This window comes from Pelodiscus sinensis, chromosome 27, assembly GCF_052426305.1.
Source record: "Pelodiscus sinensis isolate ZL-2025 chromosome 27, ASM5242630v1, whole genome shotgun sequence".
In the NCBI taxonomy this organism is placed as follows: domain Eukaryota; kingdom Metazoa; phylum Chordata; order Testudines; family Trionychidae; genus Pelodiscus; species Pelodiscus sinensis.
The window spans coordinates 8,708,482-8,723,221 of record NC_143078.1 but is presented as its reverse complement, the minus strand read 5'-3'; the positions used below and the strand labels follow the sequence as shown (position 1 = coordinate 8,723,221).

The 14,740-nt window shown below is 44.9% G+C and overlaps 1 protein-coding gene across 7 annotated transcripts in view; it reads left to right on the top strand.

The window, feature by feature from the left end:
* MDM4 (MDM4 regulator of p53) overlaps positions 1 to 14,740 on the top strand; it is a 39,578-nt gene that overhangs the window by 13,004 nt on the left and 11,834 nt on the right. For 6 of the 7 annotated variants that reach the window (XR_012897855.2, XR_012897856.2, XM_075910269.2 and 3 more), the window contains 6 exons: positions 964 to 1,070; positions 5,456 to 5,530; positions 8,694 to 8,827; positions 9,567 to 9,616; positions 13,268 to 13,335; positions 14,120 to 14,219. Coding sequence is in view for 5 of the 7 variants with exons in the window: in XM_075910269.2 (XP_075766384.1) it covers positions 964 to 1,070; positions 5,456 to 5,530; positions 8,694 to 8,827; positions 9,567 to 9,616; positions 13,268 to 13,335; positions 14,120 to 14,219 (534 nt within the window). In the remaining 2 variants the exon portion in view is untranslated. The remainder of the gene's footprint in view (positions 1 to 963; positions 1,071 to 5,455; positions 5,531 to 8,693; positions 8,828 to 9,566; positions 9,617 to 13,267; positions 13,336 to 14,119; positions 14,220 to 14,740) is intronic. The other variant, XM_006133074.5, reaches the window with a different exon arrangement.

Below are 14,740 nucleotides of genomic sequence, written 5' to 3'. Positions count from 1 at the left end.
AATTAGCCAAGCGTTTTTGTTTCTTTTGATTTGTAACCTACTTCACTCTGCCTGTTCTCACTTATTAATACTTAAATCCTACTGCTTCCACTTAATCGCTTCTATTTTCTATCCAACCCAGTGTACATAATTGTTACCCGGGGAGGGGGAGCGGGGGGGACAACCAGTGTGCACATTTCCCCTTTCATTGTTAAAGGTGGCTTACCTAATTCTTTGGGGTCTGATCCCATCTGAAGAGTGCTGTCTTAGGAGGCTGGGCCCGGCTAAACTGGCAGTGATCTCAGCTTGGGGCCTTGGCTGGGGGAGATGGGCAGAGCTGGCCGAGCAGGATCAGGTGGTGAGGAGCCCCAGAGAGTGGGAAGGCGAGTGGCAGTGGCCGTGCCAGCATCCCGGTCGTCTTTGACCGCACCCCATCACAAGCTTCCCCACCGTGCATCAGGCCGGGGCTGCTCCTGTCCTGCTGGGCCACCAGTTAAATGGTTACCAGTAAGCATCATCTGATAAGGCTGCTTACAGGTTAACTGGTTATATCCCTAGGTTTACTTTACCTAGGGGAGAATTGGTTGTCGATTGCTCAGTTTATCAAACTATAAAACAACTGCATATGCTGGTGCAGTATTTTTATATTTTTTATACTACATTTTAGGATGTACAGCCGGTTCCCAAGTCACGAACAAGTTACGGACCAAACACTTGGCTGTAACTCAAAATGTTCGTAAGTCGGACCCCATTGATTTACATTGTGACCACGCTGTTCGTAAGCGCGGGTCACGTTCGTAATTTGGGGAGCACCTTTATGACCGCTTAATGGGAAGTTTGGTTGTAAATGCAAATGGTCGTAAATCAGGGGCCGGCTGTACATGCAGGGAAGGTTGATTTTCTAAAGTATCTAGGAAGTAGAAATTGTTAAACTCAGGATCTGCTGTTTCTGATTTACTACTAAACAAAATGTTGTTGTTTTAGTTTATACTGTAGACAGCTACTTCACTGCCAATATGACATCTTCAACCTCTGACCAGTATCCAGCATCTGAGAGTGCCTGCAGAATCACACTTGGGCAAGCTAACCAGGTAATCTCCCCCTTCCAGTCTACCCCCAAAACACACACACCCTTGACTTTCCTCTCTTCTTATTAGAAATAAGGCCAGTCAAACCCTAACTAGGGCATCTTTGACTTCATGGCATGTGGCCTTTTGTACAGGGTGGAATGAATAGTCTTCCATCAAGTCTGTGGTGTGTGAACATTAACTAATACTGCTGCTGGTGTGGAGGATAGATAGGTAATATTGGACTGATATTTGAAATGGTGGGGGAAAAAGTGAGGTGGGTTAAACTGTCCACACAGGAACATGCTCCATATGTGTATTCCCAGGTTTCATATTTTAGGCTGTGTCTACACTAGCGTGCTTACAGAGGCACAGTTGTACCGATATAACTGCACCACTGTAAGATCTCTTGTGTAGCCACTCGGGGCCAATAGGAGAGAGCCCTCCCATCGACATAATTAATCCACCCGCAACAGGGTCTGTGGAAGAAGCTCTCTGCATCCTATTGATTATGCTGGCGTAATTTATGTTGCATAGAGAAGTGGGCTATCCGTACCCCAGAGTGGCATAAGTGATTGTGTAGACATACCCTTACAAAGGGCCACCCAGAGATCTTTTTTAAAAACTCTGGACTCCATGTAACTGTGAAATTATGCACTTCCTCAGAATATGAAAAGACACTCATCTGTTTGACCTACTTTATAAAGCCAGTAACATCTCTCTCTTGGCGCTACCTTGAGTAAACACTGAACATGTGCTGTGCCCCATAACAGTCTAGTCCCAGGGCATTGGTGGAGTGAGTGCCAGTATGTCATAGTGTGACTGCCTTAGGAAAGCAATTAGAAGCCAGCGTGGCAATTCTCTGCGTGCAGTATGGAAGTCTGGAAAACTGACACTGCACCAGTGTGTTGGCTGGCAGTCAAAGAGAAAAATCTGCAGTGTGAGCTGTGTCTAGAAAAATGCTGTCTACAAACTGAGTGGTTTCTCCCAGACAGGAATAGGGCTGTGTCTTGAAGATTTTTTCATTGGTAAGAGCATGGGGGTGGCTGAAGATGGAGAGCGTAAATTAGCATCTGAAGGGACTTGAACTCCTCCATATACTTAATTTACAAATGGTAAAATCCACCCCAAGTCCCATGCAGAATTGATTGATATGCTGCTTTATTTAGCTCATTCTACTGCAGAAATATCTATGTATATATTTTAGAGATGTGTTTGTGTGTGTCTCTGTGAATGTGTTCAAGAACGCCTAAACGGTAGCAGTTAGGACCACTGCATTTGGTAGGCATCTTCCTCTTATCCTAACTTAAGACAAGGTCAGGGTTTGGTTGCGCCAGGTAAACGGGATTTGCCTGGAATTCAACTGTTTTCTATAACATGGAAAGAGAGAGGGCTGATCAGAGGGATATGATACTGCACAGTGACCTCTGGGGATAGCTGCACCAGGAAGGGAGTGGCCATTTGGGGATGGGCCTCTCCATTTTGCTGTCCCCCGGCCCAGGTTAGTGGCCCTCCTGCTCCAAACCGCTCCTCCCCAGTGCCCGTGTGGCAGGGAGGGAAGTCCCTCTGTGCTCATTCTCTTCCCCCTGGGAGCACTGCTGGGGCCGGGCAGCGCAGCCCCACCCCAACTGCAGGAGCCACAGTCCCCCTTCCCCCATCACGGCTAGGCTGGTCAGCCTGCACAGGTCTTCTCTCCCGCCCCCCCGGCCAGACCTGGGAAATACCAGGTAAGTCTTCTAGTAAATAAATAACCAGACTTCTATGTTAGCCCGGAAATATTGGCTGCCTACACCAACATTATCATCTCCATTTTGGCAGCTAAGGTGCTATTCTAAATATTAAAATTAATAGAGGCAATTTTTTTTAAAACATAAAGGAGAGGGTGATGGGGCAGTTGCAGTGCAGTACTTAGCCTTTGATAAGTGTTCGGAGAACAGTAAAGAGAATTGCATACAAAAATCCTTCCCACCACAGTCAGTGGAGGCATTTGGCCATTTGTATTCTAACCAGCATATGATCTCTTACCTATCTGTAATGTGGAATCGAGCATGTGTATGCAACAAGTACAGAGAGCTCAGACCTACCCCACTATTTCTTTATGCCACTAGCCTAATGAGAGGACTGGACTGGATCATTTTTCTCTTCATCCGTAAGTCCTATTGTCTTTCAAAAATAACATTAGTCTGACAGAACCATTGCTTCCATCTGATTTATTTGAGCAGAAATAATTAGGCCAGCCTAGAAAGAGTTGTTCCCTGCCACTGTTTTTCAGAACTTCTGTTTTTCCAGCCTTATGAAACCATTTCCTACATGGCAGGTGAAACTGGCCGCAGTCTTTTAAAAGACTTTTCTGACAGTTGCTAGAGCATTAATGTAGCCTTAATTGGCTTTGTTAACTCTGAAAGAGAGGGGAAAAAGGAGGAAGCTCTGGTAGACGGCGCTAAAATTGTGAAAGCCGCACTTTTGCATGCTGAGGGCCAGGTTCTGAGTGCAAATACATTGCCATTGTCTGTCTGCACACACACATGACTTTTCCTTTGAGATGCAGCAATATATAGTCTTTATCTGACTCAGGATTTGGTCCTAAAGTTAATCGGGATTTGTTCCAAAAAAATGCCACTGCTCTTGCATATAACTGTCCTGTAACATGCCACACTTTAAATCCATCACCTGTTGTCTGCGGATATTCAGTACTGAAGGATGCAGGTGGTGTATGGAAGAAAGGTCTAATGTAGCAATATTGGTTGTATGTATAAAGCATGGTAACATTCAATTGTTAATACAGGCAGTCCCCGAGTTATGCAGATCCGACTTATGTCGGATCCGCAGTTACGAACAGGGTTTTTCTCACCCCGGAGGACGGGAGCGGCGGGACGCCCAGATGCGCCATGGTCCCGCCGCCCGCGTCCTCCGGGGCGAGAAAAGCTGCTCCGCGTCTCCCTGGTCTGCTGGGGGGAGGGGAGAGGAGGAGCCCCCCCCAGCAGACCAGGGAGACGCTGAGAAAAGCCGCGGAGGATGCCGGAAGCGGGACAGCCGCGGCGTGTCTGGGCTGTCTCGCTGCCCGCGTGCTCCGCGGGCTTGCTCCGCGTCTCCCTGGTCTGCTGTGGGGGTGGCCCCAGCAGACCAGGGAGACATGGAGCAAAGCCGTGGAGGACCCGGGCAGCAGGACCATGGTGCGTCTCGGTCCCCCGCCCGCGTCTCCCTGGTCTGCTGGGGGGGAGGGGGGGGGGAGGCGCAGCTAGTGCGCCCCCCCCCCCCCCCCGCCCCAAGCAGACCAGGTTTTTCTCCGGATGCCTGTGGTAGAGCAGCTGGGGCGCTGCCGGTTGGTCCCGCAGCACCGCTCTGGGCGCTACTGGACTAACGCGGCAGCACCCCAGCTGCTCTGCCCCAGGCGTCCTGATTCAGCCCCTGCTGGTCAGTTTCAGCAGCGGCTGAATCAGGACGCCTGGGGCAGAGCAGCTTGAGTGCTGCTGGGTTGGTCCAGTAGCGCCGAGGAGCGGCGCTACTGGAACAACCCAGCAGAACCCCAGCTCCTCTGCCCCAGGCGTCCTCAAGTCAGCCGCTGTTGAAACTGACCAGTGCTGACTACAGGAAGCCCGAGGCAGAGTTGCTCTGCTGGGCTTCCTGGAATCAGCCGCTGATCAGTTTCAGCAGCAGCTGACTTGGGGACGCCTGGGGTTCTTAAGTTGAATCTGTATGTAAGTCGGAACTGGCGTCCAGATTCAGCCTGTTGAAACTGATCAGTGGCTGATTCCAGGCAGCCTGGGGCAGAGCAACTCTGCCTCGGGCTTCCTGTAGTCAGCCGCTGGTCAGTTTCAGCAGCGGCTGAATCTGGACGCCAGTTCCGACTTACTTACAGATTCAACTTAAGAACAAACCTACAGTCCCTATCTTGTACGTAACCCGGGGACTGCCTGTATGAGCAATCAGATTGGGGCACCTTCACATTTTTGTGGAGAATGTTATTGCATTCATTTTATATAAGGATCAATATAGTAGAGAGGCTGCATTGACTGACTTTTAATTCTAACTAGTGAAGCATACCATTACAGAACCTGATGCTGCAATGAGCTCTGCTTGGGTAGGCCTGTATATATTTCAGCAGGGTTCTGAACAGCCACAAGGGTTCATCTGCATGAAGCTCATTGCCATGTATAGGACTGTCTTTTCTTCAGGCATCTCTCAGATGCATGTCATTAACTTAGAAGAACATGACTGTATCCTTGGGAGGGTACCTCGAAGGCTAACAGAGTCCCCTTGGCCAACATCTCGCCGTAGAATCACTTATCTGGAATTGCTATAATGATTGCCACGAGGTGTGCTCCCGGCATTTATTAACAACATAACTGATGCCTGTGGACACAGTTCATAATGTAGTTCAATCAAAATCTATATATTTTGTATCTTAGGTGCGACCAAAACTGCCACTCCTGAAGATTCTGCAAGCAGCAGGTGCACAAGGTGAAACCTTCACATTGAAGGAGGTGAGCCCAGCACCCTACTCTGACAGTTAAACCAAGAAAGTAGCTGTAGTAGTTAACAGATGATTATGTGCCACATTGTGAATTTGATATCCATGACCTTGAAGATGGAAAATTATTTTGTTATGAATGATTTGTGTTAAGGTAGTGCCTAGGGGCCCCAATCATGAAATAGGGTTCCATTGTTCTAGACACTGTATAAACACCCATGCAATGGTGTAATCTCTAGCAGGCTAGAAAGAACCCTGAGGCTATGCATAAAATATGCTAGTAGAGATAATGCACTAAGTTAAGGAATGGGAGAGCTGAGTTTTCTTAGTAGTTCTGTCACAAGTTTGTTTTGTCGTCAGGGTCAGTGTTCCCTGTAAGCTGGGCACTTGTGCAGCCACTCAGGAGAGATTCAAATGCTGCCCAGCTGATTAGCAGAGCATTCCCAGCTAGGTTTTTTGTTTCTGCTGATGCACATAAAAATTGATCTGCACATGGATGGAAAAGATTAGAGGGAACGCTTATCGGGGTCTCCTCACTTAGGCCTTGCCCCTACAAGCTGTTTGGTGGGGATATAACCTCACTGAAGTCAGTGAGGCTCCACATGGGCATAGGGACTGTCTCCGATAGCTCATCTTGCAGGATTGGGACCACAGGGCCTGGAAATCAACAGACGCAATAAGGTGCTTGAACTCCCTGTGCCTCAGTGCCTTAGTTCCTCAACTCCCATTGATTTTAGTGGGCCTTAAGTTCTAAATACCTTTGTGGATCTGACACAAAGTATTTTGAGATTCTCTGATGGAATCCCTATAAGAATGCAAAATATGAATGAACATTATTATAGTTTTTGAGACTCCGGAAACAACTTTAGGAGAGATGTAATGGATAGATGCACTCTTGAGAGATTGTTGGAAACTTCTCTGCAATTGTTTTACTATCATTCATGTCTTGAAAGTTCTTCAATTGTACTTCAGTTGATATTTGCTCTTATGTTTCCTTTGAAACGTCTTGTCAGCTAAACCTAAGACACCCTGTGAATTCATTTAAGATTAAAATGCAAAATGTATACAAGATTTAAAAAATGACACTGCCTGTGATTTACAGGAGTATCCTGTCAGCAAAGAATTAAATGTGGCAGTTTTTCATTATGAATGTGTCAGATCCTCCAGTAGAGCTGTGTGACTTATTTTAAATGCTTATGCATTTAAACAACTTATTTAGAATCTAATTTTTTTTTTTAAGAAAAACAAGTTGAATGCTTTAAATGAGGAGGGTCAGTATTAAATGCAGATTGCTACAGTACACTGTAGTATGTGCTCCTGTAGTGAATAGAAGCACTGTTAGCAACTTCTTCAGTTGCTTTTATCTTTGTTCAGGTGAGTCCTCTCTTTCTTCTAATCAGGTGTCTAGTCCCGCTTCTGTTATGCATAAACAATTAGCCGTTTACCTCTTGGATTCTAACTTGAGTTCACCTAAAGATACTCTTTGTACCCAGTTCTGTGGCCTTAGTCCTTAAGGGACATTATTTTTTATATCGGAGGAACCATTTTCTTCCCTTCTCTGTGGTTCTAATACAGAGCATCGTACTTTTATGATCTTGATTATCTGCCTGGGCCAAGCATATGGTCTCCTCAAGGTCAGGGCCGCAATTTGTGCGTTCTTTCACTTAACCAGTGATATTTCGGCCTCTCTTCATACTGAGGCACTTCACTTCATGCCCTTTCACTTTGGAGAGAAGACAGTAGAAGACACACTTCAGGGATTACAGAGAAGTACCAACACTGTAGCATGGGTTTGCTGCATGGCCACTAGAGTGCAATCTGAGGGTCATTCAGAATAGCTGTTGTGATTACAGAGGCTGTCAGCCGAGCCTTTCTGCCAGACAGCTGGGTTTTCATTTGGCTAAGAAGAAGTCTGTGCATTTTCCAATGTCTGAGAGAGTATGTCTGTGTGTGTGTCTGTTCAAGAACTGAGCAAATTCAGTACACAGCTTTCTCTTATAATGGAAAGCAAGATTAGGGTTTGCTTGTGCCAGGAAAATGGGATGTGCCAGGAATGGGATTGCTTCTCATAAAACCATACAGAAGAGAGACATACTCACCAGGCAGGTGAAAAGGGGCTGGCAGGGGCCTCTGCCTTCACCCCTCACAGCCTGCATACTGAACCCTTCATCCCCACCTCCACCCCTGAGCAATTATTTAAATGAAGAAAAACAAAATGTAATTGAGTTAAGAATCTGAGCAATCCTGGGTAAATCTTCTAGATTATAAATAATTTCAGTCTTGTTTTGTTCTCTGTTGTAATCTGAAGCAGCAAAGAGGTTTCTTTTTTGCTTACTGACATTTTAAATGGCTGAAATTAATGAAGGAGTGTCAGTGGGTAAAATCTTTCCATTTAATTCAATACTGAACTTGGAGTTGTTGTAAATTGGCCAAGACTACATTTCCCTTTTTTGATGGATCACATGGAACCTAGTGTTTTGATTAAATGCCAGAGCCAAATAAACTGCACTTGAAGTTACAGGAATATTGGTTCTTATACATACAAAAACCAGCATCTTGTTTTAGGAAACTCTGTGACGCTGCCTTGTTACAGATTTTGAGGGTGCAAAGAGGGGGAAAAAATGGAATAGCTTGTGATCTTTACTTGTATTTTAGAGATTGTATTTTTTTGAAAAAGTTGAAAGGGTCCCTCCTCAGAACAGCTTGCCAACAGACTGTGACCAAACATTTTTTATTTAAAAAAAACCAACCACCCTGCTTGGACCATGAATCTGGTTCAGATGATAACTAAATTACACTCTGATTTAGAGAACAAGGGTAACCTAGTGATTTACTGAGTTTTGGGAAAACTAGCTGTAAGTCCTGGCTCTATCACTGACTCATTGTAAATCTTTGGGCATTGTAACATCACCCCTCCATGCCTCAGTTTCCCCCATTAATAGAATTGTCAATATCTCCAATGCTTGAGATGTGCCTTTGCCGGCCCATCATGCTGAGTGGAAGGCTCTGTAGCAGAGTGATCTCTGTCCTAGAGACAGAGGTGTTTTTTTACTGGCACCGTGTCATGTCCGCTAAAGGAAGGAAGTGAAAGAATGAAATGGGTCATAAAGCCCTGGAAACCTTCCTGATTTAGTATTAACTGCAGAACTAACTAATACTATTTTACCTATCCACAGGTCATGTGTTACCTGGGACAGTATATAATAGCGAGGCAGCTATATGATAAGCGGCAGCAGCACATGGTGTATTGTGGAGGGGATCAACTGGGTGAATTGCTGGGACTGGAGAACTTCTCTGTGAAAGATCCAAGGTAGGAAGAGATGCAGATTTACAGTGTGCTCGCTATGGGAAATGGTCCACCATAATTAGGTATTGCTGAGGGAGGGGACCCAGCTACAACATTGTTTCTTTTTAGGGTGTCGATGAGCCCTCAATGGTCCACTAGCTTATTGTTAATGCTCTAAGTGTCGTTTGGCATGCCGGAATTTGACTCTCTGCTTGAAGGAACATTTCTGCACTCTCTGGGTGCTGGACTAGTTGGTGTAACAGGTCTTTCCTGTCTCTAATTTCTGTAATTACAAGTCCCCTGTTTCTTAGTTCAGCGGGAGCTTGGATTGTTGTGGAGGCGAAATAACAAAGAGCGCATCTACACTTCAAGCCTTTATTTCAAAATAATGTCAAACTGGAGGACTTCTTATTCCAACCTCTGTAACCCTCATTTCATGAGGAGTAAGGGAAGTTGAAGGAAGAGTGTTCCTTTGATTTCCAGCTGTGTAGACAGCATTAAAAGCCGAAATAAGCTATTTCGACTTAAGCTACGCTGAAGTTGCATAGCTTATTCCAAATTTAGCCCGCTGTGTAGACGTACCCTGAGAGAGCTACACTGGCTGCGTACAAGGAGGTTGTTGCTCCTTTATGCTGCTGCATAGTGGTTGGAGTGGGTGAAGATATTAGGAGCCATCAGATAACTCAGAGAACTAAGTAATAATGAGGACAGGCTATTTTATTTTTTGCTGTGATTGTGCTCACTGATCCTCTCTTTCTTGCAGCCCAGTTTATGACATGCTGAAAAGGAACCTGACTTCTGTTACTATTACAGGTAGGTTTGTCCTAGTACAATCAAGTGCTTTCAATATAGTGTTAATTTAATTTGGGTAAGTAATGGTATGTAGGAATGAGAAATGTTCCTCAAGTGAACAGCTGCATGTGGAGGATACTGTCTTAGAGAACACATTCAAGTCATGTGTGTGTCTGCAAGCAGTTCATGTGTTTGGAAACCAGTTAGCCCTTTGCCTGACAAGCCCGTGTATGGCTGGGGTTACACCTTGAAAAGTGGAAGACAGTTTATACCCAGAAGCACATCCTGGAAAATGACAGGGTTAAATGCTAGGTGTGAGTGAACTGGCTTGGCTAAAAATACCCCCCTGACATCTTTTTTCATCTCTCCACTTTTGGCAAAGTACAAAATATAGAGTGTTCCCCATCTGTCTCCTTACTACAGGTTGAACCTCTCTAGGCCGGCACCATTGGAACCTAACCAGTGCTGAACCAGAAATTTGTTGCACCATGGGAGGTCAATATTGTCTAGCAGCATGACCAACACTTCCACTGCTTCCTGGGCTCTTAGAAGATATTTAGGGTAAATCAGAGCTAAATAACAGCACAGAACACTGAGAGCCAGGATTGGTGGCTGTAAACAAACTTTATGGGACTGCAGGAAACTTGGCATAAGTGGACATTTGGCTATCTAAAATCATGCCGGGCCATTTGGATATTGCCGGACCTAGTCCAGACTAGAGAGGTTCAGCCTGTATTGCTTGCGTCTATGCCAGTGGTGGGCAACTTGAGACCCGCGGGCCGCATGCAGCCCATCAGAGCTGTGGCTTGTGAGGCATTTAGTTTACTGTTGCCCACACTCAGGGTTGTCAGATTCTGCTGGTTTTTGTTCATGTTTTTTTCCGACTGGTATTACTAAAGTGACATGCACGTAAAGCAAGGGCATGTGAAGTCACATACATGATGATTGCAAACAACATTGACTGTGAGAGCCATGCACTCTCTGTGCATCCAATCAAAGCGCTGCTACGGTTCAGTCAGCACCCCTTGCAAATTCTAGGTACACAAGTACACTTAACAAAACTACCATATCCTGGAAGACCGTGTTGGTTACGACAATTTTGTGATCAACCGAGATGAAGGAGGCCACTTGTACAGCCCACTCATTAGCTTAGGTTTCCCACAACTAGTCTATACTTTGTGATCTAAGTTAGGACTGTTCATAGGAGGTGTTAGAAATCTGACATGATGACCTGTTCCCTTAAATAATCCAGTCCAGGGTCAGAAGTCTGGATACCTGACTTACTCGCTCAACATCACCATTAATTACTCTGTCAGGTAATGGGGAAAGCTGTCAAATCCATCCACATAAAAGACATTCAGTCACAAGCTGAAACTAATCTTGTTCTTAACCTAGTCCCTCATGGTGGTTTCCCCCCATGACACAATCTACCATTCAATGAGTATAACTGTTGGTGTCTATACTCAGTAGAGAATTCTTACTTAAATAGCAAGCATGTGAATCATAAGCAAGGTGCATTGGTAGAATTATGAGGTTGCATACCATGCTTCCTGGTGCTCTGAGCAGTTTAATAACACAGTCACAGTTTTCAGACATCTATTTTTTGCTCAAACAAATAGTGGTGTTTGCAGATTTAGAGGACGTTTCAGAAACTGGCCAAATCCTGTATAGCATGCCACAGTGCTTCCAGAGATCACCCATTCTTATCTGTAAAGGAAAATCTGCCCGAGCACTGTCTTGTCTAACTACCTACCTGTATCTGCAGAATAATTGTGAGTGTTAATTTCTATGGTGCTGATTCCCTGGCTTACCCATGAGCACCATGCATGGAAAGCAAAGGACCTAGGGAAACGTTCTCGCCTGCTAGCCCCTCCCCTCTGCTGGAGGTGTGTGTGTTTGTGTGTGTGAGCTTGCATTTGTTTGTTCCACTCATGGTGTAACTATTTTTAAACTTACCAAAGGAAACCATGTTCCTTTAGAGAGTTGGTCACGTAGTTATACCGGCAGGTGTTTGTGTGTGTGAGTACAAAATGAAACAAGCTTGGCAGACTGGACCCTTATTTTGTATGCACAGTTGTGAATTCACAAGTGTCCAGGAAGGGTGCTCGTGGATTTAATTTTTCCTTAGCTTAATTTTTCCATGACAGGCTATGGAATCCTATGTTTCCACTTGGAAACATAGGATTCCATAGCCTGTCATGCTTCCTATTCAGTGAGAGCAAGCAATAGTCACCAGCTAGATTGCTGCTTCTCAGTGCCTCACTCTGCAAATTCTCAAAGCCGGTTCTGTAAAGTACACTTACTGTGGGAAGAGTGACAGTGTGATAAGAGCATATCTCCTTAATAATACCTAACTCATGTGGTGCTTTCCATCAGTAGATCTCCGATTTCAGCCTGACTGTTCCCTGTATGCCTGTGTCACACGGGCTGTCTACTTCGAAATTTTACATTAGTTGTTTTTATTTATGTTGGCAAAGAATTTTCCAGTGTGAAAAATGTTTTTCCGCTCACTGGAAGAATAGCGTGGGGGTTTTAAATATATAATATATATAAATAAATAAAGTATGTTCAGACAGAGCTAGACTTCATTATAAAGCCATTTTTCCTCTTCTGATACTGTGAAGCCAAAGCAATTTAGATGAGCGAGTTGAATTCCTTTTTGCTTCAGGCAACATCAGCTAATCTCTGATTGCAGAATCTGTACTGCACAGATGATGGAAGAAGCGAAAGAAAATGGCTGGATTTTTCAGATTTGCTTTGTTGGGCATTTGAAAAATCTTTTAAATGGAGCATATCTGATATGGACATGAGTGGGAGAGAATATGGGATAGAGAAGTGTCATTTTGGAGTCACTTCTCTGCTCTAGCCGGGCATGGCCTGTCACACCACGGTCTGGGGACTGCTCCGGCTGGGCCAGGTGCCAGTTAACTGGTTATCCCTTTGCATTTCTAATTTAGTCTTAGAAAATAGAGCTCTTAGTTTAGTTAGAATCATTTTTGTTAACCTGGTTGGTCTTGGCTTTTAGCTTAGACAGTAAGGATTGGGGTTTTTTGGAGGGGAGGGTTGGGGTGCGGGATATTTATCCTTTACGGGCCTGTGTATTTGTCTGCATTAAATTGTATTGAGGACATGCACACTAATTGTGAAAGCCATGGGGGGAGCCTGCCAGGATGTGGACCTTCCCCTCTTTGGTCCAGTTTCCTCTTTCTCCTTCAAAATAATACCACCCCACAGCTAATCTCTGTGGCTAAGGAAAGAGCATTTATCCCTTAGACATGTAAATAACCTCATTTGCCTCTGCTGCTGCATTGAGCTTACTGCCCCTAACCTGGCTTCTTAATTAAGGGAGCAGGCAGCTTGCAGTAGCAGGCTAGGCCCTGTGGGGCAGTGTCAGGATTCTTACCTGCAATCAGGTAAGGTCTTCCAATGGCCATAGACACTACTTATGTTAGTCCAGTGCCCACTACATCAACAACAAAGAAATAAGCAGTCCCCCTGTAATAGCCATTTGGGAATTGGCTTGCTGCCTAAGCAACCAGAATCCTTTCTTTCTAAAGTACCACGCTCCTGTCTGCCAAGCTTGGCTCATTGGTTGCTTGCTGAGGGCTCTCTGTGTTGTGAGAATGGTTATTACCAGGGAAGGTTTTTTCTTTTGTTTTGCCTGCCATATAGATGCCGCACAGACTCTTGCTCTCGCAAAGGATCAGAGCGTCGATAATCCAAGCCAAGACCAGCTGAAGGTAAACCCACTGCCTGGTGGTTTCTTTTGTTGTACAGAGCGGCCCCTTCTCTGTACCTGTGCGTGGTGCTGCCAGAACTTTTTACTGCTTCACTGGCAGGTCTTTGCCTTCCTTAAAAGTTCTTGGGAGTCCACAGACCAGGGACAGAGTGACCCTTCTCTGTTCTCTTCATAACAGAGTTCCATTCTCTGGGCGCGTTTCTCTGGGGTGTAGCACTTCTTGTCCTCAGTCCCTCCAGCTTGCACTGTCTTTGCGGGGTTTGTGTGTGTGTGTGTGTGTGTGTTTGTTTCTCCCATTCTTCGAACAACAGTTAGCAAGCGATTGAACTTCCTAAAAGAGTCAACTGGTTTTGCTTAGTGGGTTCCTTTTCGAAAGCTTCCAGACAGAATCTGGAGACCCGGGAAAAATCTTTGTCTAGTGCTAACTTGTCTGGGGCATATACATTGGGATTGGTACTGTCTGGTATGGGACGTGCCTATGCAGTTGGGAGTGTGGGGGCAATGGAGGGTGAATATCACAATATTACTGCATTAAAGATGGCAACTTTTGGTCTCTTGCCAATCTTGAGATTTTTCCTGGGTTGAAAGTACTCCACGTGTGCTGATAATAGATCCATAGCAACTTTCTGGAAAAGGTTAATATGATATGTTGTGTTCAAAAACCTTTATTCTGTGGCGCCCCTTGGTGTGGCAGTGAAGCTGGTGACTCAGAGTAGAAGTGCTACATCCCCTTGTCCCTATAAGCTCTGATGGGCTAAAAGGTGTTTTTTCTGCCTTCCTTCAAGCAGACTAGCACAGAGGGAAGCCCTGACACTGAGGGAACAGAGGACAGAAGTGGTTCTCCTGCTTTGTCTACCTCACAGCTCAAATATGGAAACTGCGAAGGTGAGTGCAAGTTGTTTTCTCACTGAGGGGAAACACAAGCCCACCTATACGTTTGTGAATACAGCACATGGTGCTCTGCCTAGCAGAAGCTGATTAGAGTAGGCTACTGAGAGACCAATAAAAATTCTATTGTGGAAAGTAATCTTCCAAAGTCATGATTTTATGTGCAAAGATTTAGAGAACCATAAATATCTGCCCTAGGTATTGTATGATGTACATGCTTTTTAGCTCAGATACTTGGCCTCATAAATAAACAAATACTTGGCAGAAATGGCAGGTTAATGCCAAATAGCACATCTATTGCTAAGCAACGCCACCAAACATCTTAGAAGGGTATTTTAAATGCTGAAATTACACTTGTATCAATTTATCTTCCATGGGGACGTTGTCTTTAATTAATTGGAATACAGATCAAGCTGTCTGCAGTCAATACCCACAGCCCTATTGGAGAACTGAATAACAATAGCATTAAGCTTTGCTGTATTTTTCATCCATCCTCAACTAGAAAATTCCTCTCTTGA